Source organism: Nuphar pumila, chromosome 13 (genome assembly GCF_984573655.1).
Source record: "Nuphar pumila chromosome 13, dmNupPumi1.hap1.1, whole genome shotgun sequence".
Classification (NCBI taxonomy): Eukaryota; Viridiplantae; Streptophyta; class Magnoliopsida; order Nymphaeales; family Nymphaeaceae; genus Nuphar; species Nuphar pumila.
Window position 1 is genome coordinate 76,518,411 of NC_143261.1, and position 27,620 is coordinate 76,546,030.

The 27,620-nt window shown below is 35.4% G+C and overlaps 1 protein-coding gene across 2 annotated transcripts in view; it reads right to left on the reverse strand.

Moving 5' to 3' along the window:
- Positions 1-1,667: 1,667 nt before the first annotated feature.
- The window catches only part of LOC149818783 (U-box domain-containing protein), a 30,610-nt gene continuing 4,657 nt past the window's right edge, over positions 1,668-27,620 (reverse strand). Inside the window, exons 5-16 of one of the 2 annotated variants that reach the window (XM_089984972.1) lie at positions 26,620-26,772; positions 24,392-24,595; positions 24,077-24,189; positions 17,162-17,276; positions 15,673-15,762; positions 15,370-15,573; positions 15,146-15,241; positions 14,905-15,027; positions 14,657-14,749; positions 8,746-8,910; positions 2,422-2,511; positions 1,668-2,319 (exon numbers count right to left, since the gene is read on the reverse strand). In XM_089984972.1, the coding sequence (XP_089841098.1) occupies positions 2,221-2,319; positions 2,422-2,511; positions 8,746-8,910; positions 14,657-14,749; positions 14,905-15,027; positions 15,146-15,241; positions 15,370-15,573; positions 15,673-15,762; positions 17,162-17,276; positions 24,077-24,189; positions 24,392-24,595; positions 26,620-26,772 (1,545 nt within the window). In that variant the 3' untranslated portion in view covers positions 1,668-2,220. The remainder of the gene's footprint in view (positions 2,320-2,421; positions 2,512-8,745; positions 8,911-14,656; positions 14,750-14,904; positions 15,028-15,145; positions 15,242-15,369; positions 15,574-15,672; positions 15,763-17,161; positions 17,277-24,076; positions 24,190-24,391; positions 24,596-26,619; positions 26,773-27,620) is intronic. The other variant, XM_089984973.1, reaches the window with a different exon arrangement.

Below are 27,620 nucleotides of genomic sequence, written 5' to 3' on the forward strand. Positions count from 1 at the left end.
GGTGTAAATCTCTTCGATGATTTTAACTATAGTTGGAGGTTCACAACATATTTGTGCAAACGTAAAAAAAAGTCACATAAATATATTGTGAATATCTTCAATGATTTTAATCATGTTTGAAAGTTCACAATATATTTGTGCGAATGTAAAGAGGTCATCACAAATATATTGCAAAATTTTCAATGATTTTAATCATATTTGAAGGTTTGCAACATATTTATGAAAACTTGAGGAAGCCCGCACAAATATATTGTGAATCTCCTCCATGATTTTTAACCATATTTAGAGGTTTGTAACATATTTGTGCGAATGTCAAGAGGTCTATGCAAATATATTATGAATTCTCAATAATTATAACAAGGGTGGGCAATGGGTCGGGCAACCGGATAAGCCAAGCCGACTCAACACGCCATAGGCCAGTTTTAAGCTCTGACCCATTAGTTACAGTCTGAAACCCAGCTCGCTATATAAATGGATCAAGCTTGTATCAACCAACAAACCACCGGGCAGATCCGATAAGCCTCAGCTACCTAATTAATTTTTTTAGGGCTAATTGTATGTAACTTGGTAACTATTACTATTTACCTAATTAGTTGTGTTGATTATATGAAAAAACAGAAACATAACTAGATGAGTTGCATTAATCTTTCATTTACTTCATTGCTTTTGGTATTATAGGAATTAATTTATAAACTTCAATAAAAATAACCTATAAACAGGTTTGGGCTGAGTTGAACTGACCCACTGAACATTAGGCAGGTCATGGACTGTTCTTGAAACCTGATCTTGTTAATAACCGGGTCAAAACCCAATGCATTAACAAATGGGTTGAGCTGCACTTAAAACCCGATAAGCCAAGCTCTAAACTGGTTGGGTCATCCTGATGCCCACCCCTAACCATATTCAAAAGTTCGCAACATATTTATGCAAAAATAAAAAGGCGTGCACAAATATATTGTGAATCTCGATAATTTTAATCATATTCAGAAGTTTGCAAGTAATATGCATGAATCCTCAATAATTTTAAATATATTTGAAGGTTTGCAATACATTTGTGCGAACATCAAGAGATCCGTGCAAATATGTTGCAAAGGATAAAAATAGTCTTTTTAACCAAGAAAGCTGAGTTAAGCAAACCCCAACCATGAAACATTGGGTTCGAACTTTCAATGTCCCAAGGTGACGGGCACTAACAGATCCTGCCAAATAAGCAGAGCCCCCATTGGTAAAGGGTGAAATAGTTTTAAAAAGTCCAAAATAACTTTAAATGGACCAACACAAGGTGACAAGCACTAACTGATCCTGCCATAGATGCAGAGCCCCCGTTGGTAAAGGGTAAAATAGTTTTAAAAGGTCAAAAATCAACAATTTTTGACATGCAAAGAATTTTGGCATATTTGTAAGTTTTTGTGAGAACAAGCCATTTTTATAGGACAGTGCAGTCATTTTTCGTTTGTTTGCTTAGTAACCAAGGGTGGAAGCTCACCATTGTAAATGGGAATACAACACAATTCTTGAAAAGCATACATGAAAGAATTTACGTTGGGAAGTTCAATAACCATGCATGATGACTATTCTAGCAAATCAATCGATAATTCAGCATGAAACATTATACAAGTACGACTATAAAAAAAATTTATACCAGATACACAAACATTAGGATGTTCAGTACGGAATCCATGAACTTGAATTGTCAACTTGTCTCTAAAGAGTAACCATATACATGTAGTTGAATTGTCAATTTGTCCCTAGAGCAACATTATTTGCATGTCAATTGAGGTTAACAGACATTTTACCACACAAGAGAGATGGCCAGCAGTTGGGTAGTCCAGAATTCATCAACAATTATTCCAAATCTAGAGAGAGAGAGTTGTAGAAGGGGGTATTACAAACTAAATATGGCAAATTACTTGATGAAGGGGCATGCTTCATAAATAAATACAAGAGAAACAGATCATGCCCCACGACAGCAAAAAATACACGGTCAATGAATATACATTCATGGAATGGAACAGATTTTGTGTGAAACATGTACAAGAAGGGGATTGCTCCACTCTAAAGGACACCCATCAGTTGCCGTTCATTATGAAGGTTGATCAGCATTTCTTCAATCAGGCAGTATTGATTGACGCTAGAACACTTGGAAGAATTGACGCAGACTTTTTGCATCATCGGAAGTCTTGATCCTGTACAATCTGGTGCTCATTGGTTTCGGGAAAACTATTGGTGAGAACGGATGAATTCTTCAATACGGGCCTTCAATTCGGTGTTTGGAATCAGCATATCTTGAGTGAGATGGGATCGGTTGAAGGGATCAGACTGGCCACCATCAATCAGGGCATATCGAATGTAAGAGATGTGATGTTAAAAGGCTCTAAAGACACAATTGTATAAATTAGAATAGCTTAGAGTTGTACATACATTATCACTCAACAGGTGCCTCTGGATGGTTGTCCTATCCATCGTAATCTTTGATGTGGGCAAAATCACTGGATCCTTCATCAGTGTATACTGCAACATCAACTACATTGTATCAGTTTTATGAAAAATGAAACATTACCAACAAAACTAATTCTCTGCTGTTCATGTTTGTGAATGCATGAGTGATTGCCTTGTGCCTTTCCCAAGTTGCTTCCACCACTGCAGCAGTGAGAATATGATGTAATTAAGAGATTAAAAACATCCGTTTTCTCAGTTACATATAGCGGTCTTGTGCACAAAGTTCGATGCAGCATTCTTCTCCCAAAAGAAGCTGTGGAAGTAAATTGACAATATGGGGCAAACAACGGCAAGCCAACATAAGCAAGTGGATCCCTAAACCAACTTGCTGGGCATGCATCCGTGCTCCATAAAATGGAGGGAAAAAAGGTATCAGAAATGAGAAGTTAAGCAATCAAGATATGTGGATGATAATGAACCATGAGTATTGAAGCTTCTAGGAAAGATTCCAGGATAAGGAATACTTCCCACAAAAACTAAATGCAATGTCATTGACACAAGCACAGCAATAACGCTACCGTGTCAAGATGTCACTTGAAGACATAGAAACTCAAGGTTTACATGTTCCTTGAAAAGGTAGGTGAGCACGAGAACATAAACATCTTAGTGGTTCCATCATAAGGGCATTGTTCTTCCAATATATATATATATATATATATATAGAGAGAGAGAGAGAGAGAGTGAGAGAGAGAGAGAGTCACTAGAATATGAAAACTGAAATATGAGAACTAGAATATAAGAATTATAAATATGCGAATTTTCAACACTTTTTTTTGCAAATCAAAGCATGTGGATGTGTTTGGCATGGTGAATTTGCTAGGAATTAACCACTGGATCGTATATTTTTTATGAAAAAAATATGATTTTTGAATGCTTGAATATTTATGAAGATTATGAGTCATTGATTTTAAAGCCTTAAAAAAATCTAGTGTATGCATCAAAATCGGATGGTTCAATAGCAGGTTCTTATAAAACCAAGCATGTAGATCACGTCCGTAAGGTTAGATTTAAGAGAAAAGAACAAAAAACCATGAAAATCATGATTCACACATTAGTTCTCGTATTTCCAGTTCTCAAAGGTACTCTCTCTCTCTCTCTCTCTCTCTCTCTCTCTCTCTCTCTCTCTCTCTCTCTCTCTCTCTCTCTCTCTATATATATATATATATATATATATATATATAGAGAGAGAGAGAGAGAGAGAGAAATGGGAACATACTAAATTAGGGGTGTCAACGGGTTGGGTTTGGTTCGGACCTAGGTGGAACCAGACTTGGACCCAATTTTCGAGTATGATATCGGGTTTGGATCCAGTTATAATCGGGTCCACTATAAGAAAAAACCATACTCAGACCCGATAAGAACTACATGAGCCAAACCCAGTAAAACCATATTTTTCATCATTTTTACATTGAAAATTTGCGGGTCTTAATCGGAACTCAGGTCGGGTCCGGGTCTGGTATAAAATTTCACAAACTATACCCAGGCCCATGTATTAATCAGACCTTCGAGCCCGGACCCAGGTCTTAATTGGGTCTTCTTATTTATCACCATACCCGGATCCTATAGGGTTTGGCTCGGGTCGGGTCTAGGTAAACCAGGCCCATTGACAGCCCTATACTAAATGGGCACGGTGCTAAATGAAACATGCTATTGATTTTCGATAATTTTTTTTCGAAATTCCAACCCCATAAATGTGTTCATCATGATTGATTTGCTAGAAATTGACAATTGGATCAAGGTATTTTGGATGGAAAAATGGTATTTGGAGCCTCAAAAATTTATGAAAATTGTAGGTCATTGATTTTTGAAATCTTATAAAAACCTAACCATGCATCGGAATCAAATGCTCCAAGAAGTGATTATTACTATAAAAACAAGCATATAGATCACATCTGTTCGGTCAAAATTTCGAAAAAACATAGAAAAACCAATAGCATGTTTCATTTAACACTGTACCCATTTAATAGGTTCCTCTCTTCCTGTCTATATATATAGGGTAATGTTTGTTACCTTCATGGGTAAGGAACCCGCTAGTGAAAAATATAATATTTTTATTTTTTTCTGTTTTTTTGCACTTTTGAACATTCAGATGTGATCTAAGTATTAGGTTTAGCAGACACTGACATTTGGATCGTGTTTTTCTGGCGTACATATCAGATTTCACGATGGTTGAAAATTCAACAGCCCACAATATACCAAAATTTCAAACCTCCAAAAAAAATTACGTTGTCAAGGCTTGATTCTTACTATTTTTACCATGCTGAACCCGGTCAGATTTGGTCAAAACAACCTCCCCCTATGAGTTGCAACTAGGGAGCTCCTTGCCCACGTGGGTAACAAATGCTGGGTTGGACCTCCTTAAGTGGATTGTATAAGTGCTTAGTGAGGGGTCAGGTTTGGGACTTGGTTATATGGGGCATTGATGTAATTGGAAAGGGTATTTTGGGAAGGAAATATGCTGATGTGGGCTGGGAAGTTAGATGGGTAAGATGGTCAATTGGGCAATTAGGAGTCTACATAAGCCTCTGTGTCTCACTTGTATCTCATCTTTGGTCTTGTAACAACTTGGATTCTCTAATAAGAATAGATGGCTTTAGTCACTTTGGCTAGAGATTGGCTAATAACTTCTGTTAGAGATTCCTAACCTCTCAACTCCCTCTCACTCAAAGTTACCGGAAATGCCTAGGTAAGTGGGGAAGCACGCTTCTCTGAAGCGCATTTTGGAAGCGTGAAACGTCGCACTTCCAAAACGCGCAGGGAAGCACGATTTTTTTTGCTTCTCCAAATGTTTTTTTTTTGTATTTTTGTTTTTGTTTTTTTTCTCTCTCTCTCTTTTTCACTTCCCCTCGCTTCCTAGGTCGTTTCCAATTCGCTTCCTAGGTCGCTTTCGAGACTATTCCTGCTCCTAAGTCGTCCCACAGTTCCTGCTTCCTAAAATTTTGAAAGTGCCTTTCTTCCCGCTCCCGCTTCCTCGACCGGCAACCATGCCCTCACTCTCATCTCTCTCCCTCCCTCCCCCTCTTGGTTGACCACCCTTTTCCTCCCTAGCTTCTACTACAAGCTATCTCCATTCCTTTTTCGATTGTTAAGATTACTCTATCATTTTTGTGTGTATATAATATTATACATATACACACACATATATATATATATAATATTATACATTTTTATATATATAATATATATGTATATTTTTTTTATATACATATATATTCATCTAAAGTTGACTTTACACTAGTCTAGATTTGTATTGGGAACTAAGCGCATCAACTAGATTTCTAGTCCAATGGCTAGAGATGACTTTCTCTCTCGTCTCTCTACTCTATCTCTTCCTCTCTTTTCTTTCTATATATATGGGATGTGTGTGCCTATTGTGGGTGAGAGAGTGATGAGTAGTTTTAAGCTCTTTTGTGTGGGTTTTAGTGTATGGAAGTGAGGCCCTTATATATTTATTTCTTTTATGTATTTTTGTTCATTGTGAATGAAATCATTTATTCATACAACTTGTATCAAGTTTTGCATATTTTTAGTATTCAAATACATTTTAATTGGCATTTGGACTACGATTTGAAATGTCTTGGGTTATGTGCTATTTCATGACAGATGTACCACCCTCGAGTTTGTGTGTGAGTTTGTGTGTGTATAAATAAAAAAATTATATATATATATATAGTGAGATCATGTTAAATGGATTTCAGCTTTTTTAGTGCTTCTTTCGCAATTCTGACCCCATAGATGTTCAGTATGGTCGCTTTACTAGGAACCAACACTTGACCATGTGTTTTCGAAGAAAAAAACAATATTTGGAGCTCAAAAAATTTACACATTTTGGACCGTTGATTTTTCGAACCTTATAAAAACCCACCCATGTGTCGTAATCTAATTCTCCAAGAGTTGATCCCAACAAAATCAAGTACATAGATGACATCTATATGGTCAGAATTTAAAAATAAAATGAAAAAGCCTGCAAACCCCATTTATCATATATATATATATATATATATATATATATATATATATATATATATATATGTGTGTGTGTGTGTGTGTGTGTGTGTGTGTGTAACGAAATATGCAGAAATACAAAACAAGGAACTCTAAGGGCTTATAAGACCGTAAACACAAAGTGCACATACACAAGACATGTCCAACAAAGAAACAATACAATAGCACCGAGGCACTACACAAGCACTAAGTGCATTCAAGACAACAAAGAATTTAAAACAAGAACACAAACATAAAAATATATATATTTTATTGAGCATGAATGTTTAAGAGAAGCATTAAAGAACAAGAGGGGTGGTACACCCCTATTCATACACAAAAGGTAGCCTCAAATAGAGTTGTTGGACTGATCCAAGAGCTATAAATATAGTTGTTGGATTGTTCCAACAATTCTATTGACTAGTCCAAAAAGAATCCAACACCTCTATTTGCTCTTTAACCAAATAGTCCCTATAAAAACAGAAAAGGACAAAAAGAACAAAATAAAGTAAAAATATTAATGTGCCCCTAATGGGCCCAGCCTATTACAAGGACTGAAATAACCAAAATACCCCTAATGGGTATTTACCTAATTACATCATTATAAATACATATATACACATATATATATATATAAACTCCCCCCAAAAATTGATATACCAAAAGTTTGAAAATACAAAACAGAATCAATGGAAAGGATCCCAAGTCTTCAAGTGTCTTCAATGGAAATCTCCATTTTTATGACATTGAATTTTAAAAATACAAGTTCTCAAATGTCTTCATTGGTGATCATCCCCAAACACGTTCATTGGCCAACTTCATCTTCATTGGCCAACTTCATCTTCATGATGCATCGAATATATTCCTTTCTCAATCCATCGCATCTTTAAAAACATGTAAAGAGAATAAAATAAAGGTCCCAACTACACAAAAGAATTTATTCTAACCAAATAGTTATGAAGTTCAAAACAAATTTATATATTTCGAACAAGAATAACACTCAAGTAGAATTTTTCAAACAAAGTAGCAATAATTTTTAGACAATCTTTAAGAAAGATTGTCTAAAGATATTTTTCAGGAAAACATACCCAAAATCAACATATTTTTTAGGAAAACATAAATACTGATCATAAGAGAATTTAATCACTAAATAACATATAAATTATCAAGAAGCGATAAATAATCATGTATTAATAATATCCCAAACTTTTTAGAAAAGCACTTCAAATAAAACAAATAATCAATTTATACTAAAAGCAACAAACATATAAAGTATAACACTTCAAAAAAAGAACCCTCAAGAAAAGAGGAGTTAATTAAATTTATGCATACAACAATGTGAACAAGATAACCAATACGAAACATATATATGCAATATTTTTAATACACATAATAATGAATGAGAGTAATCTCATAAATCACAACCATTAGAATTTACTCACACAACCTACAACCATTAGAATTTACTCACACAACCGAGGACATGGCATTGGATAGAAATGACGGGAGGAGAAGGATTCATGTGGAAGACCCAGAATGATTTTCTTTTTTGGTTCATATCGCCGACCCCAATTGTTTTGGGATGAAGGCGTAGTTGTTGTTGTTTGTTGTTGTTGTAACCTAGAACGGGTTTACAAGGAACCAAATAATTGTTCCAACAGCTAGGATTGTTCCAACAACTCTATTGACTAGTCAACTCCAAAAAAAACCAAAAACTCTATTTGGTCTTTGACCAAATAGTCCCTATAAAAACAAAAAAAGACAAAAAAGAGCAAAATAAAGTAAAAGTACTAATATATGCCTAATGGGCACAACCTATTACAAGGACTAAATGACCAAAATACCCCTAATGGGTATTTACCTATTACATCAGCATATATATATACACAACCTAACAATATATACACACACATATATACATATATATATATAACAAAAAAAAGAAAAGTCAACTTTAGCAAATAAAATGGCAAATTCACCACAAATTTATACCCACAACAAATAAAAAAAGATGGAAATTTGCATTGAAATTTTCATTACCATGGGCATTTTTGTAAATTTGTAAGATTAAACCATATATGTATTAGCTATACTTTGGGAATGCACCATCTTTAATGTGCTTTCTCATAAAGCTACTAAAATACCCACGCTTGGTGACAATCACCATATTTGTGGTAAATGTTAACGTGGAAAGGCCTGCAACATAAACACAGTTAATTTCTAAGCAATTCATCTGCTTTTCAAGAAAAAAAATTACTTCACCTGAATTGGGTCAAGAAATTCATCTGGTATGTCCCCTAGGGCAGCTTCAACATCCATTGCTTTTGAAGCAGCTGCTTTCGCTTTGTTGCCAAGCTCCACAAACTCCTGAATCATCCGTCCATCCTCTCCTATTTTACGAAGAACATCAGCTGCAGCTGTAAACAACTGGATACATTTATGAGAGCCATTAGATTCCACTAGAAGAAATAAAGACAAACTCAAGCAAAAATGCCAACACAAAAGTGCGTGTTAAGGTGCACATAGGACTAGCTTAAATTTGTGGGCAATGACTCAAGAGTAGCCAAGAATTGTAAATATTGTTGTATATATATACATATTTATTTATGTATATACTATATATGTATGTATATAATTTTTATATACTTTTTGCATATATACATACGTATATTTAGTATATGAATGTGTAATGCGTATATTATATTTAAAATATATTTTTTTGTTTTTTTGTTTCTTATTTTTTATTTTTTTCTAACTAGCTGTTAGAGCCAGCTAGCCATTAGGCATGTCTAACGGCTAGTCTAACAGCTAGTTAGACTTGTCGTTAGAAATGTCGAGCAGCTAGTTGGTTGTCTCTCTTCCTCCCATTTTGTGTATATATATGGGCAACCTGCCCATTGTATTCTATGCCTTTTGTGAGCATTATTTATGAATAAAATATATATTTTTTGTGTTGCTCTCTTGCTTGCTCTTTGCGTTAGTGCATTTGTATAGACCTTAGTGGTGTGTTGTTGGTTTATAGCCCTCTTGTATTCCTTTATTGTTATTAGATTACATGTTCTTAGAGCCTTGTTGCATCTTGTTCGAAGCATTCATCTCTTATTGATGGTTGCGGATTCAAGCTCTTCATAATTCCATTATTCGTCATCATTCTCCACCATCACCAAGAAAGAGTCTACCACTATGATTTTCTTCAAACTCAATGACTTCAACTATCTAATGTTAACCACTATGGAGATCCATAGCAAAGGAAAGAAATTATAGGGGTAAGTCAACTAAAGCTTACTCGAAAAGGAGATCAAGTGAAGGCTCTCAATGAAGATGAAAAATAAAAAGCATTGCAAGAATATCAAAATAAAATAGAGGATTGTAAAGCGACTAATGCATAAATCCTATCATGGTTTATGAATAACACGAAGTTCAAGATTGTCACCAACATCATCAAATTTAAGAAAAGCTTGTGATGTGTGGGTTTTCCTCAAAAACATGTTCATTCAAAAAGATATGGCTCATCAATATTATCTCCAAGACAAAGTTTGCACTACAAAGAGACGAGATAGTAGTGTGAGAGACTACCATGGTCTCTTGTCTCCTCTATGGGACAAATTGGCAATGCTTAAACCTAAATGGGAAGTCTCGGCAACTGAGATGAGACAAAAACAAATTGAAAAGGAGAATCTTTTCGCTTTTTTATTGGACTTAGGCCAGAGTTCGAGCAAGTTAAGTCTTTTCTTCTTCATAGCACCATCGTTCATCTAATTAGTGAGGCACTTGCTGAAATATGCCAAGAAGAGACAGACTTGGAATGAGAAAAACAAGTGAGGAGGTTCTTGTTGTTTCAAAACCCAGCAACAACGTGAAGACGTATAGACCTTGTTTTGAGAAACAATAAAATGGAGGAAGAAACATCATTTGTCACCATTGCAACGAATCGAGGCACATAAAACCGGAGTGTCCCAAGCTCAAGTGGCCTTGGTGAGTGAAGACCCTTCAAAAAGAGAGGAGACAAGCAAGGAGGCAACCTCAAGGACTTTGTTAATCTATCAATTGACGGAGACACTTCAACAATACCTAAGAACCAATACATCCACCTTCGGTGTCGTTGTGTCATCATCTTCTCCTCTCGATACATTCTCTGGGATCTGAGACTTGGGAGCCTCATTCTATATGACACTCAATGAGTGTCTTTTATCTAATTGTTGCACCAATTCAGACTTTTCAAGTGTTTCCACCGCCAATGGTACCACTTTAAATATCAAAAGTATTGAAAACTTGAGGAATTTTACAAATGATTAAAAAAATGTCACAAATGTCAGAGTAATTCCAAAACTAATTAAAATATTTTCTCGGTTTCTCAAATATCGGATTATAGGTGCGAGAACTCCTCATTTAAGGCTTGTTGGGTGCAGGATCTCCAGTCAGGAAAGCTAATTGTGCAAGGCCATAGAAGAAGAGATGTCTACTATATGGATTTTCTTTGTCTAAACAAAGACTCTTTTTGTAATTAGGCCCAAGAAACTTATCTCGTTCTTTGGCATAGAAGATTAGGACACCCAAGTATATTAAAATTGTTACTTTTTCCTTTTTTTAGAAAAATATTATAAGGAGAAAGACTTTGTGATGATTGTGTAAATAATAAAAATGCTTCCTTTTGAAACTAAAACTTTTGTGTCAAAAGAACCTTTTAAATTGGCTCACTCAGATGTATGGGAACTGGCTCCGGTTATGTCAAAAGGAAGTTAATGTTACTTTTATAGATGATTATAGTAGATATACTTGGATTTATTTTCTTAAATTCGAAGACAAGTTTTTGCATGTTTTAAAAAAATCATAATCTAGTTAAAAATCAATTCAAAACCAACATAAAAAAATTTTGCTCAAATTTAGAAAAAGAAATTTTATCTAACAATTTTCAAAATTATTTAAACCATGGGGTTTCACATCAAAAAACTTGCCCAAGACACACCTCAACAAAATGGAATTCCGAAAAAAAAAAAACACTGACATATTGAAATTACTAGAACTTTGCTTATTTCAAATGATGTTCTTAAAAATTTTTGGGTCGAAGCGACTCTAACCGTCGTATATTTGATAAATAGAATGCCTTCATCAACTTTGGAAAAGAAATTTACTATAAAAAAAACTTCTTAAAATTAGCCAGAATTTGAAAAGATTGAGAGTTTTTGAATGCAAGTGTTCTGTGCTTATTGAAAAATATGACAAACTTTCTCCTAAACTTATAGTGTGCATTTGTTAGATATTCCGATAACCAAAAAGGATATAAATGTTATCATTTGAAAAATGACATGCTCTACATTTCTAGAAATGTTATATTTCTTGAGAATGAAAAAGGATTTGATGCCAAGGAATCTAAAAAATATCTTGAGTATGCCTTGTTTGATTTATTGCCCACAAATAATGATGAGAAAATTGTTTATTGTAATTCTAGTGAGAATGATAATGATGTTTTCAATGATATTGATATTGAACTTATTCATGAATCAAATAATGATATTGAATCTACTCATGAACTTCAATGTTACTCTCTATGTAAAAGTGAGAATCCTCCATGTGCTCTTGATAAATATAGTCAATTCCATGAGATAGAAGAACCTAATGTTAAGCAGAGTTACCGGAAGCGCCTAGGTAAATGGGGAAGCGCGCTTCCCCAAAGCGCACTTCAGAAGCGTGAAACATCGTGCTTCCGAAACGTGCGGGGAAACGCCACTTTTAAATGGGAAGTGGGCTTCCCTTTTATGGGAAGTGTGCTTCCCTTTAATGGAAAGTGTGCTTCATCCATTTTTTCAATTTTTTGTATTTTTTATTTATTTCATTTTTATTTTTATTTTGCTTCACCCTCGTTTCCTAGGTCGCTTCTGGTTCGCTTCCTAGGTCGCTTCCGAGACGATTCCCGATTCGCTCCCGCTTCCTTAACTGGCAACCATGGTCTTAAGAGATCCGAGCGCATCTCAAGATCCCCAAATAGGTTTGTTTCCTATAAGTCCTTTTCACCCAATTATAGAGTTTGTCTCATATCTATTTACCTGTCACATAGGTGCGGGTGCGGCACTTTAAAAAAATTGGGTGCAAGGGTGCGGGGAGGGTGTGTGTGTGTGTATATATATATATATATTAACAGTTTTAAGTTAACACTATGTGCATTTATGTATCTACTTTTGGATAGAAATGGACCTCAGTATGGTTGACTTCACCTAACACAAAGGAAGTTGTGCCCAAGTGTCGCACTCGCCTGGGTGCGGGTGCGGTGTCTTGTCAAAAGAGTTTGTGTGACAGCTATTTACTAATATCATGAACCCTCAACCTATAGTTCACCAAGGACATAAAAGAGTGAGTAGAAGCTATGAACTTACAGTTATAAGCTCTCCATAAAGCTAAGATGTGGGAAATTCAACCTTAAACTAAGTGGAAAAAGACTATAGAATGTAGGTGAGTATTTAAAGTTAAGAGCAAAAATGACGGATCATTAGAAAGATATAAATTTAGGCTAATTACCAAAGGTTATTCTCAAGAATACAGTATAGATTATGAAGAAACATTTGTCCTTGTTGCTCATATGACTAGTGTTAGAACTTTCATTGTGATAGCCTCTATTAGGAAGTGGCCCATATAACAATTAGATGTTAAAAATGTCTTACTAAATGGAGATTTAAATGACCAGGTGTACATGTATCCTCCTCCTTGTCTTAATGTCGAGAAGGGTATGATTCTTTGTTTTCAAAAGGCCTTGTATGGGCTTAAACAATCTCCAAAGGCATGATATGATAGGCTTAGTAAAACTATGTTGAATCATGATTTTAAGTAGTTTTATATTGACACCGCTCTTTTTGTAAGATCTACAAGTTCCGGTTTTGCAATATTGCTCTTATATGTAGATGATACGATAATCACTTGAAGTGATAGGAAAATTGTTAAACAAATTAAATATATGCTTAAAGACACTTTTGATATCTTTGACCCCAATTATTTGAGATATTTTTTAGGTATTGAAGTGGCTTACTCGCCAAGAGGGTATATTCTATCTCAAATGAAGTTTGCAGCTGGTATTGTTGCTCGTTTGGAAATTATGGATGACAATAGTGTTGACACACCAAAAGTAGTTAAAGTCCAGATGAGAGCTGAAGATAGAGCCCCGCTAGATGACCCAACACCATACCGATGGCTTATTGGTTCCTTAACCTACTTGTCTATTACTCGACCAGACAGTGCGCATGTCGTGCATACTACAAGTCAATTTCAACATGCGCTAATGTCAATTTACATGAGTGTAATGTTTAGAATAGTCAAATATAAAAAGAACACCATTTCCAAAAGATTTTTTTATCCTTTTCTTCCTCTTTAAATCTTATGGCTTATACTGATTCAGATTAGGGAAGAAATCCCAATAACCGACACTCGACTTCTAGCTTCTGTGTTCCTAGGTGATTCCCTTATATCTTGGCAATATATAAAGCAACAAAAAAGTATCATTATCCTCTATGGAAGTTGAGTATAGGGCTATGGTTACTACTACAACTAAGATCATTTGGTTGCGCACTCTTCTTAAAGATATGGAGGATGTTTCAGAACCATCAAAGTTGTGATGTGATAACAAGAGCACTGTATATATCTCTAGCAATCATACTTTCCATAAACGAACCAAGCATATTGAGATTGATTGCTACTGCGTTCGGGACTACTTGAAATGAACTATTGAGTTAGCTTATGTTTCAGGGGGAGTGTTAAATATTATTGTATATATATATATATATATATATATATATATATATATATATATATATATATATATATGTACATATATAGTTTTTATACATATATTTATTTAGTATATGAATATATAATATGTATATTATATTCAAAAATATACTTTTTTTTGTTTCATATTTTTAATTTTTTCTAACTAGCTGTTAGAGCCATCTAGTTAGACTAGCAGTCGGCTACTTGGATGTCTCTCCTCCTCCCATTTTGTGTATATGGGCAACCTGCTCATTGTATTCTATGCTTTTTGTGAGCATTATTTATCAATAAAATATATAATTTTTATGTGTTGCTCTCTTGTTATTTGCCTTAGTGCATTTGCATTGCCCTTAGTGGCATGTGTTGTTGGCTTGTAGCCCTCTTGTAGTCCTTCATTGTTATTAGATTAAAAGAATACCTGTTGATTATATGATCGACCATCCTTAGATATTGCAACTGGAAAAACATCTTCCTTGTCTCCCCTTGCAAGATGGACATAAATATCTACAATCTACACATAACCAACATATCAGGTGACCAGTCAGCCATGGGAAATAAATTGGTCTTAAGATAACAAAAGATGGCATCCAACAAGGAATAAGCATATAATAGAAGAAAATTACTTATATACAACACAGAAATTAATTAATATGGAAAAGAACTCACTTGTTTGAGCAATTTCTTTGGCCGAAATTCATACTTTTCAGGGTCCTTTAGACTAAGAGCTCTACGCTGGGGACCAACTAATTGTAGCAAGAAGTAATTAAGCATATTTGCCACTCTTTCAACCTTGGTGGGAGAAAACAAGAAAAGACAATGCATTTCAGTTAAAAAAGCCATAGGGATGCATTATCAGTCAAGTACTAGCAATACTCATGCAGTCATGCTAGAAGAGAGAGAATGGTACCATCTCTGGAAGGAGGAAAGGTGCAGTAATTTGCTCAGAAGTAAAGGCCAGCATACCCAGATCTTCGTTTGCCAATTTTATGTCAATCCGGATAATCTAAAATATGAACATGTTTACATAAGTATTTACACAAGGAACCTATTCTGCCAGTCTCGCTTCATAATAGGAGAATTAATTAGGATTAATATACCAGCAGACTTCTTTCAAACAAACTTTGAACCTACATTCTCTTGAGCATGAAGCTGACGTGTTATATCTTGCCTTTCTTGAGCAGGTCTGCGTTCCCATTCTGCAGTGTTTGACATCTCTGCTTCGATCTCTTTAAGCTCAAGAATTCTATTAAGACTTTCATCCAACAGAAAGATGGCATCATTGATCAGGAAATTCAAAAAGTTCAAATACACCCCCTTCATCTCTTCCTTTGCAATCTGCAAGGATAGACCAAAAAACAGTAAAATGAGTTCCAGTGATCTATTTATAAAATTTCATAAGCAACAAAGCAAATCCAGCAAAGAAAGTGAACTTACTTTCCTCCATGCATTCCTATGGCTGGGGATCTGCCACAGATATTCAAGAAGTTCCGCAATGTTGTGGCGAATATTAAATTTGTCATAGAACTGTCAAGATAAAATATCAACATGACTCAAATAGGCAAGAGATTATAATCACAACATATCTAAAACATAGCTGTTGATACAATAATGAAATAGCTAAGGATTATCTCCTGCAGCAATAGAACTGATATATCAAACCATGAAATCTGCAAACATATGCTAGAAGACCCTCAAGAATTTGGTATAGGTTGCCCCATGGAAGGTTTTGTGCAGTTAAACGCTGTCAAGTCTAAACCAAAGTTATAGTCTACTAATTAAGACTTAATGAGTGGAATTACAGGCTAGTGACTACCAATAAAAACTCAAAGGGATGCCAATAATGTATACAACAACAACCAGCAAGAAGGAAAGAGCATCCAGCAACCAAGGTCGCAAAAGGCAAAAGATGAAATGCAGCAAGAAGCATGATAAAGGTATACTGATGAACACTTGAATTATTTATTGTACTTCTTACACAAACTTCGGATTGTGCTTTATAATTTCATAACCTTATAAACTTAACCAGAATAATGCCCAAAACATTATCAGTGATCCACCAGAACTTTCTAGTGATTAGCAACAATAAGCACCTTAGTAGTGTTAAAATGTATTCTTCAATGATTGTAATCATATATATATTTTATATATATATAAAGGATGATACATATACATATATGGTATATATGTAATCGTATCTTCCTAATTATATATATAAAATATATATTTCTCTATTATTAGCCATAGGGGTAGTTTAGTCATTTCACTTATTTTTGCGCATATTCCATTTGAAATATGATTGTAATTTTCTTTTTATTTTTTTTTCTTTTCTTTTATTCTTCTTGTGGTTTGCGCCACCTAGGGAGGCTCCCCAAAAGAGTCGTTGGGGGCTCCCAATGACTCCTTTGGGAGCCCCCTATGTGGCTTCTCTAAGGTGTTATAAATAGGGGTCTTCCCCTTGTATTTTCATCATTCTTGAGGGAGCTTTAGCTCCATTGTAAAAGGGTTTTTACCCTATTTTTCATAATAAAGAGATATTCTTTTAGCCTTTTGGCTTAACCCCTTTGTGGGTTTATGAGTTTAACACTTTATGTGTTTTTGGTTGCCCCTTAGTGGGTTTGTGTATTTGCTAAGTGTGCATTTATGGGTTCATTATCGAACCCTTTGTTTTCTAACAAGTAGATGGTCAGGCTATTAATGAATTGGAAAAATTATCCATTCATTTGAATAAACAGAAGATACAACGCCATGATTGCAAGAAGCCTAGTGCCAACTTCTTGAAGCAAACAACAGCAAGAAAAAGATTTTATGAGAGAGAGAGAGAGTAGTTACATAACATCCATAAGCTCCCTTAAAGAAATAACTCAATAAGATGTCATGCATAAAGGAGCTGAAATAGAACAAGCTTGTTTCTCAGAAAGAATACCTGTGTATGTGCACCAGTGAATTCAATGTCCACATAGAGCCTCAAAAGATTGTGCACCAGGTATTGAAGGGCAAGTTGGTGTCCTTCAAAGAGTGCTGCTGTTGCAGAGGAACCACTGCACAGGTATAATATGGGATGTGAAAGAAATGAGAAGTGCTTCAATATTCAAATGAACTCTAATGAAAGACATAAGGATAGAGAAATCTAGATATGTGCCACATAGATACGTGTAGGCCTGCAGTACATGTAACACCCTCGATTTTCAAGCCTTATTTCTCACATTTAATTTGTTATTGTGATTGTCGGAGTTGTGTTCGCCATTTTGAGGTTCTTTGGATCTAGAACTGATCCGAAACCCATGTATTTTGGCTTTGTAGAGAAGTTTGGGTCGTGTATAGTTTGAATTTGGATTGGGATCCAAATCCGAGTGGCATTTTGGGTATGGGTTGGCTTTTGTTTTGGCCAGGGGGGCAAAGGAGAACATTTGCATGAATTAGGGACAAGTAGGCTTGCCATGTGGTAGCCCACTCTCCCTCTCCTTTTGCAACCTCACCACAAGCATCATTCCCCTTTTCCCTCCCTTTTTCCTTTCTCATTTCACTCTCTCTCTCCCCTTTTATGCATCCCCCTCACTCATCTCCCTCACTCTCCCAACCGAAACCCCATCTTCTCTTCTTCTTCTTGGCATTGGACCCCTAAGAGTGGACATGTGGGTCTGTTTCGGTGGAGCCAACCCTTAGTGGGAGGTGTTGTGTTTTGGTGGAGTTGGCGCGTTCGTTGAGTGTGGGATCGTGTCAAGAAGTTAGTTGGGTTGTCCGTATTTATTTTGGAATTTTCTTGTGTGAGGAGTATGGTCCCAAGCTAACTTGCATAGGATCCTAGCCTGAACCATGTACCTAGGCAAATTTTTGGCTAAATGCTCATTTTTGCTAGGAATGAATCATCAATTTGCTGTCATGGATATATTCTAGTATGATTTAAGATGTTAGGAAAATCAGTTGTTATGTTTATATTGAATTCCTAGCATGAAATATGATTTTGGGAAAGAATAATTTTTTATTTATGTTAAATCTAAATCATGAGATGTACTTGGATTAAATTGGTTTGTGGTGTTATATTCAATGCAGCCCTGAAATCAGTTTTTGGGGAAAATCAGTTTTTGGTTTTGGAATGAAAAGTCTGGTATGAAGGTTTGTGCAATGTTCTACAGAAAAGCAAGTCTGTACAAACTTTTATGTGAACTACGTCTGATATATGTGATGTTCCATAGAGAAACAGAAAGTCCGCATAAACTTTTATGTGATCTTCGTAACTTTTATGTGAACTTCGTCAAATATATGTAATGTTCCTCAATTTGAGAAACAGAAAGTTGGAATAAACTTTTATGTGATCTTCGTAACTTTTATGCGAACTTCGTCAGATATATGTGATGTTCCTCAGTTTGAAAACAGGAAGTCCGCATAAACTTTTATGCGATCTTTGTAACTTTTACGAGAACTTCATGATGTTCCTCAGTTTGAGAAACACGAACTCCGCATAAACTTTTATGTGATCTTTGTAACTTTTATGTGAACTTCGTCACATTTATGTGATGTTCTGCAGTTTTGAGAAAAACTGAAAGTCTGCACAAAATCTTTATATGAACTTCGGGATTTATATGTGAACTTCCCCGTTATGGGTATTTCAGTTTGAAATCTGATTTTTCTTTATCAAAAATCACTGCATATATAAATGTGTATTCAGTTTGAAATCTGATTTGCATTTGAAACAAAGCATACATGAATGTATATGCAGTTTAGAACCTGATTTCAATAAAATCACTGCATATGTATGTATGTGCATTCAGCTTGAAATCTGATTTTCATTTGAAACAAAACATACATGAATGTATATTCAGTTTAGAACCTGATTTCATTAAAACCACTGCATATATATTCAGTTTGAAATCTGATTTTCATATTGAAACATAGGATTTATGATATTCAGTTTAGAACCTGATTTCATTAAAATCACTGCATATATAAATGTCAATTCAATTTGAAATCTGATTTTCATTTGAAACACAACATACATGAATGTATATTCAGTTTAGAACCTGATTTCATTAAAAGCACTACATATATGAATGTGTATTAAGTTTGGAATCCGTTTTTGACACAGCATAAGCATATGTGCTCGAGTTAACATGCCTTATTGTTGATGGTTTTGTGCATATTAGATGGTATTCAGATGCATGTCACCCGATTCTCAGTATGTTGCATATTGAATTATAAGTGGAGGATGTAAGTAAATATATGTTGATGACCCTGAGGTTTTGGCATGGTTTAAGGACCTGTTTATGCAATGATTTATGCATGGTTGCTGCACAGTGTATGTGCACTTTAGGCACGCAAATGCCTATGTGTTGTGATGATTATGGACTGATGTTTTGTTGTCGGGTGTGGATTTGAAGGTACCCAAGAGGTAAGATGAGATGCATGAGAATAATAAATTAATAACTATAAGATTATACTAAAATAATATTTTTGTCACGCTTTGAAAGAAGAGGTGATTGCACCAACCCCGAGAGATCCGTTTTTGAACGGTTGAATAGCAGATGGTGTGTTTCATCACTTTGGGTTGTAAGAACCCAGTCCCTTACCCCAGTGGCTTTGGGGGCATCCCATGGATCCATGTTCTTTTAAGGGTCAAATGTGAACCTTGTCCCCGAGCACGGGCATTAGGGGAAACTCTGTGGGATTCAAGGGTGATTGACTTACTAGTGAAAGCAAAAATATTAGTTTGGTTCAGATATTGAAAATGTCCCCTACCACAGAGGAGAAGGGATCATCCCGTGGATCTGTTGTTTGCTTTTGGGTCGAGGACCCCATCTCCGACCACGGGTATTAGCCTATTAGGAGACCACCCTGTTAAATCGTGTTGCTTCTTGGGTTGCAGATCCAGTCCCCGGCCACAGTGGATTAGGGGACTATAGTTTTAGTCATTAGCTTGGGTATTTGGGTAGGGTACTACAATCTTCTAGGGAGAAGGATTCCTTGACGAAGGATCTCTGACTCTAGTGTTGGCTCTCGGTGTCCAAGTTGGGGTAAAATGAACAAGGTAGTGATTGAATGAACCCCCCTTGAGTGAACCAAGGTGCTCATAGTTAGCGATAAGGTTGGTAGTGGTGCCCCTTGTGGTGAGTAATTGCAAAGAAACTAAAGTTGTATGGATGCATTTCAATTAATACAACAAAAACTAAATGGAAGATCTAATAAAACACTCATGCATAAGTTTAGTCATGCATTGGAGTGGTGTTGCCTTGTGGAGTAACCTAAAGGGTCGACTCCCCTGTGTTGATGAGTTTTCTAGAGTGGACTTGCATAGTCGATTCCTGAGTTAGGAGGGTCGACCCCTACTATGTATGTTTGGATGTGTTTGTTGTTGGCTGAATCTAGGACCTGGCTAGTCCTTTCTTCCTTGAGCAACCAACCATGTGAGGCTTTTCGAGTGTTGGCTCGTGTTTTGGCCTTGTGTGCAAGTTTCATTGCTAGGGATCGAGTCGAGTTCTTAGGGATCATACTGAGATATGTTGTAGTCTCATTCATTTAAATTTAATGTTTTTTAGGAGACATCTAGGCAGAACGAATCGACGAGGTGCACTAACTTCGACGAGCTTTTGGATGATGGATTTGGAGCTGCTTATGGGTTTTTGTTGGGTGTTGTTGATACATTTATCTTTTGTGTATTTTGTTGGATATGAGATCCACGTTGGACATTTTGTAAAATACATACTGATATTGAAAATGAATGAAAGAAATTATGTTTTGGCAAATTTTCTAACTTGTTTTGATATGCCATGCTTTCATTTTGGTCTTGCATTTTCTTGTCCCTAAATGTAGCGTGGTTTATAAAAAAATAAAAATAAAAATAAAAATTGGGAACAAATTTTGGTCTTCACAGTGCAACACATGGTTTCTAGAACAAGGGTGTGGAGTTTATCCTCCTAACCATCCTAACCACTTCAAAAAATCATGATTGCAGGTATTTTTTAATTATCTGAACCTGCAAATATGTTTGACAATGTTTATTTAGTGCAATACACTATATTGAGAGAATTACTGTTTTTCTTTCACAGTTTTTGTGCAATGTGAGTGGTTCATTTTGTTTTTATATTTTTAACACATTTATACATAAAAACCAACCTTATCTAATACATTGTTTCTGCAGTATATTAATTTAGGTGGGTTTTTATGTTCAAATACACTGTTTCTGCTAAATTATAAAGAATACATCTGTAAATTCAAATCAAGCCAACACCTGCAACTATGTTTTTGCAACCCGCCAAGAGATGATTAAGCTCTCTCTCTCTCTCTCTCTCTCTCTCTCTCTCTCTCTCTCTCTCTCTCTCTCTCTCTCTCTCTCTCTCTCTCTGGAGATGAAGAAAAAATATGGAAACAAAAATATACATTATGTATGCACAATATGTAGTACATGTACATGTGGAAGCACCCAGTACATTAGCATTGATGGGGCGTACCCATGTTATATAGGTTTAGATTATACTAGTAAAGCAAATAAAACACAATGAAAACGATGAGAAGAGCAAAATGCAGCTGATCATGCATAGTAGATTCATTTTTTATGCATGATCCGTCGTAAAAATGAAGTAAATACCCATTTTTATCAATGTTTTCCAGTGTGTTGATTTGATTTCAAAAAGAAGGAAAATCGTACAAAAAGCAAGGTTACCAGCGTGTTTAGTGTTTTATTTTGTTTAGGAGTTTTAATTTTCATGTTTTTGAGAAAAGGTAGTTTTTAGAATTTTCAAAAACTTAGATATAATTTTAGTAAAATATGTTTTAACCTAGGATTAGTATTATAAATAATATTTTTGAGAAGAGGAGGACATCCTCCCACTGGGAAAAACGCCAGCCTCCTTCTCTCCCTCTTCTCTTTCTCTCTCTCTTTTCGTTCTATCATCAGTTCTTCCCCACTTCTTCCTCTTTGATTTCATCTTTCTTCTAATCCTTGTTATCGTTGGTGCTTCTTACCCTGTCGTTGAAGTGTGCGTTCAACCACGGGAACGGCTACTTCTCAACCCCTCCATCGGAAGCGGCTGTAAGGTTTGCTTCTTCTCCCGTCTCTTTATTTGATTTGCATCTAGGCAAGATTTATTTCAGATTTGTTAAATGCATAAAATAGTTTTTAGTTTAAAATAGCATATATTTTAGTTTAGAATAACATATAACGTAAATTTTTCCCTGCTTGATCGTTTTAATTAGCGTAGAATAAAATTTAAACTTTTCTGCACTATTTAGCTAGTTGATTTTATTTTTTTTGTTTGCTTAGTTGTTTTAGTGATTCACTGTTTTGTTTGGATCACGCATAGTGTGAAAACGTCAGCAGCTATCAAACGGGCCTGTGTGATTTTCTGATCACGCAGATCCATTTGGACATGCAGATATTTTGGATGTGTGTGCGTTCAGAGGTGCGTGAACCCATGTGTTTACAAGATTTTGATTGAGTTGCAGCAAGAAACGGTGATCACACAGTCCGTTTCTTTTTGCTGATTTTTGACGTGAACATCAAACAGAATATCTAGCGTGACCTGTGCATCACATACAACAGCGTGCAATCGGGTCAGCCCACTTTTGAATCAATCTGATCAGAGTAATCCCACAAATTTTAGTGACTCTTAGATCATGCAGATCGGCAGAAAATCTCAGATCATGTGTCATTGCATATCCACGCAGATTTTGCAATTTTCAGATTTAATGTCTTATCGTTTTTAGAATTGATCTGTAGATTTTCAATCAGTTTGGTAACCCGCAATCTGTTGGAATCAGTATATATCTGCTGTGAAAATAAACTTTTTATTGGGCGTTCAGTAAATTGTGTGTTTCACGCGGTTCACACACAAGTAGTTGACAACATTTAATGTTTCAATCACGCAGTCCAGCGTGATTGACGCTAATTTCAATTTTTAGCAAGTGTGATTCAGTTCACTTAGTCTATTTTTTATCAGTTTAAGCATGCATTGTAGTTAGATTAGATCTTATAGTTTTCATAGATAATTAGTTAATCAAGTAATTTAACGTCTTTTTAGTAATTTAATATTGCATCGTTAGTGGTTAAAGCTGTTTTGCTTTTAATTATTTTCAGTCAGTGGCATACATCAGATTTTTACATTGCTTCGTGCCATCAATTAGGTAGACTGATTTACGTTTTCTTATAGTTAATTTGTTAAGTTTAGTATTACATAGTTAATTAGTTAGAATTTGTTTTGCAATTAGTTAGTTAGAATCTTCCAGTTTGTTACATTGTAGTTAGTTTGTTAGAATTAGTTGAGTTTGTTTCTTGTTATAACTAATATTTGTTTTTAGAAATAGCTCTCTGCTCTTGTTTTGTGTTTTGTGTATTTTTTTTTGTGTGTGTGTTTTTTTGTGTGTTTTGCAGGTAAGGCTTTTTGTGCAAAGGGACCTCCAAAGATCCCCTCAAGGGTGTGCCCCTTGAGAAAGAAACCCTTAAGTGTAGCATCCAAGCAAACAAGAGAGGCTAGATCATAAGAGAAGAAGGCCCTGCATATTTTTATTTTTTTTAGGGCCATAAGGCCATTTACTTTAAGTTGGGTTGTAATAAGGCCTTTTATATTTGAGACCTTCGCACCGCACATATTATTTGTTTTTCATTTCAGGCAATAAAAACTGTTTTGTGTGAGGTACAAAAGTTTTTTTCACGTTCACGTTCCCTATGTTCGACCAAGACTTCACCAGGAATTTGAAATTTGATGCATGGTTTACACAAGCAAATTTTATTGAAAAATATCTTTTAAAATACTTTCTCAAAAAGTTGCATCAGCAGCCATTCAAAATCCAAATAAACAAATACAAAGAGTAAAGAAAATTATGCTAGTAAGCAACTTAAAACCAATACCTTCTCTCAGGCATCCAACAATTCAAGACTTCCACCATCTTTGCTCTTAGATAAGGGTTTCTTACATATGAGGGACTTGCCATAAATATGATAATAAAATTCATGAAATCGTCCTGAAACAATACTTAGAGCATAAATTCCATGACAACCATCAATTTTTTAATCAAAGTAGCAAAAATTAAAGAAAAACAGGTAAGAGGTATCCTAGAATGAAAATAATCACAAGAAATTTCTATATTGGACAATCTTTTAAGGGAAAAATGATGAGAATACAATGAGTATTGAAAATCAGAGAGTGCCGGTAAGTATGCTCACTAATAAAAATCCATCTAGAGCTTTTGGAATCCGAGATGCAAAAAGAAGCAATTCCATGGCATCTTCAACAAAGTGCTCAGGCATGCAAGCAAATATCATTGAGCAAATAGATGGCAGAGGCAGTCTGAATCCGCCAACAAGATCAACCAACCATATGATCATTAACCTATAATAAGATAGTGCTTGCTGAATAAGTGCACTATCCTATGGAAAGTCGAGAAAAAAAGTCAGAGAAGTAATAATGGGATACAAGCAAAAATATATAAACAAAGTGACATCCTCAATATATGAAAAAGGCATAAATCTAGGTGTTTAACCAATAAATCCAACTGTATATGAGCAGAAGCAAAATCCAAGACATTTCACATTCATTTCTTCAATCTAGAGCTCATAAAATAACTGATCGCCCAAAAAAAAGGCGATGGCCATTCCATAATGGCATTGGAAGAAAAATAGATATTTACCCTATTAGCATATAAAGCAAATAGAGTAGCATTAGGACAATTATGCTTGACATTAGTTTTTAAATAACTGAACTCTAAAACTTGGTTATCTTGATCCACAATAACAAGAGGTAAGCAATTTGTTTCACCCTCTGTAGCAACCTCCAAGAAACACACTTCTCGCCCAACAAATAAATGGTGAACAAATAGTCCACTTGAAAGCTCCAGTTTCTTCTTTCAGAACGGCACAGAAAGTAAGAAGAAAAAAAGGCAAATGGGATTTGGCATCCTGGACTGAAGACGTTAGGGGTCCGTTTTTTCTCAGCAAGGGAGGTGGCCAAAATCCTTGGATAGTAATGCTACTGCTTTGCTTCTTGGAGGCAAAAAATCCAGGCACCAAAATATATTTAATATTTTTAGAATGCTCCAGAGAAAAAAGTAAAAGAGGCATTGACAAATAGAACTAAGAAACAATGCAAGCAAGAATCATGTATTATTCACATAAACAAAAAAAGGTGTAAAATATTTAAATTGATGGTTTTTTCAAAATAATGGTGTAAGATCATTTAATAAAAATATCATGACAATATTGTGATTTTAGGAAAAATATCTATGACTATGCTGATATCATGTTTATGTGCACATAAACAAGAAAGAAGAAACGCATGTTAAGATTTTGAATTACAAAGAGAAAGGATGCCAAACAATTAGCACTCTATATTTCCAAAACCAACATGCAGCCATGCAGGTTCTTGCAAGCCATAAAATTGAATACTTCAACCAAAATTGCAAGAGGGAAAAGTCTAAAGCTGAAGTTACAAAGAATCTAAATGAAGTATTTGAAATTATTGAACACTCCGTGAACTGAAAAATCAAATGACCAAAGGTTTCCAAAGAGTTCCAATTTGAATGTTGGGTGTAGAAATGGTTAGCTGGTAGGGGCATATAGATACCAAAGGCTCCTTAAAGGGAAAAGAACTGCAGTAATATTACAGATACAGGAATCAAATATTGCAAACTGAGTATCACCTGATTAAATTTATTGCAACATCATGAAATTATCATGGTAGTCATGACAGTTTCCTAGAAAAAAAATAAAAAATCCTAATAAATCCAAATTTCCAAAATGTTCAAAAGCTTCTAAATTTAATAACCATAATTAAAAAAAAATACTGAGCTTGACTTCAGCAAGTACAGAAAGTAGGCATATCAATAAGATTGAGTAATCACAACTGTCTAGTATCTGCCTTAATTTATTTTCCATCTCCAGCTGTTAGACTAGGAGACAAAATCTGGGAATATGACCAGGTTTTTCCAAGAAGCTCTTCAAAGAAAATGCTCAGTTTCATATTAAAGCAAAGCACCGATGACAACTGAGTATGCTCTATTGTCGGTTGTTCAACCAGAATCCAGTTGAACAACCTTTGCATACTTCACAGTTCCTGCTTGACTGGATCACAATTTAGAAAGTTATCATGACAACAGCATATGAAGATAGAGAAAGACTCCCACCTTTATATGCAATGCAACATGTTGCTGGTAGTTATGACTTACGACTATAACCTGGAAGGTACAAAACCATTATTTTTTTCCTACAGCAGAAACTTATGTTTCAATATCAATGACTGAACTGGCCTTAGATTCTCTAATACTATACATAACCAAATTATTTTCAGACTCCAAATGTTATCTACCAAATTATTTCAGAGACTAAATGTCATGTAAGAATTGTTAATTGACTAAACATTAGTTCACAAAAAATACAAATTCTTCAGGGGAGCATACCCTCAGTATTTGAGCTTCATAACACAGCTTTTCCTGTGAAAGCCTCTCAATTTCAGCTTCCAGTCGAGTTATATCTTCCTCCAACTGTGGAGTGTTTCCTTGTGCCTGTGTAGCCTTGAAGTTGGACAGTGTTTCTTCACATCTTGAAAGGTCCTGCAGATGGTTCCATGATTCAACAAATCACAAACAAATACTTGACTATAGACAAAAAATCTACAACACTAGCCATGAAATCAATGAATCAACAATAAGTCACATGGGTGCGGGTGCGGGGTTTCGGCACTTCCAAAAAACCCTGGTGTGGGGGTGCAGCAGGGGCAAAAATGTAAATATATATAAGGGGGTCCGGGGTTCCCCCGGCGTGGGTCGGGGGTCCAGTTTTTTTTTGCTGGTGTGTTTGTTTGAAGACTTGTTACCCACGTACTGCTTGTTGTGTACTTTGGCACAACGGGACAAAGTTGATGAACCGAAAGGATTGGCAATCTGATCGACCCAGACTGCTGCATTCTGCTGACTGTCATGATTCAATCATGTCTGAAACTCCCTGGTCTTCAGGAAAAAAAATATAAGCGAAAGGTTTGATGTGGTTTGTTGGAGAGAGAGTCTTCACGAGGCCTACTGCTCCACCGCCACTGCCACGCCACTGCCTAGGGTTCTTCAAATTTCATTTTATATACAGTTGCACACAGATGACAGCTAAAAGAAATTTATTGGATTTGACATGTGAAAAAGAGAGGTCTACACAAGGCTACGGCTAGAGCACCCATCTCGTCAGGAGAAAAGTGAATACTAATAGCCACCAAGGCTACCACCACCATTATCATTTATTATGGAGAGAGAAAATCCTTGACGAAGAAGGATCTGGATGGTTGAAGGATAAAGACTTCAAAAGGCTCTTGAATTTTGGTTTTAATTTTTGAGGAAGATGGATCATCATTTCCAAGTTAACAGTATGTTTTCCAACGCTTCGAATTAATTGTTTGGAGGCAGGAATAGCATGG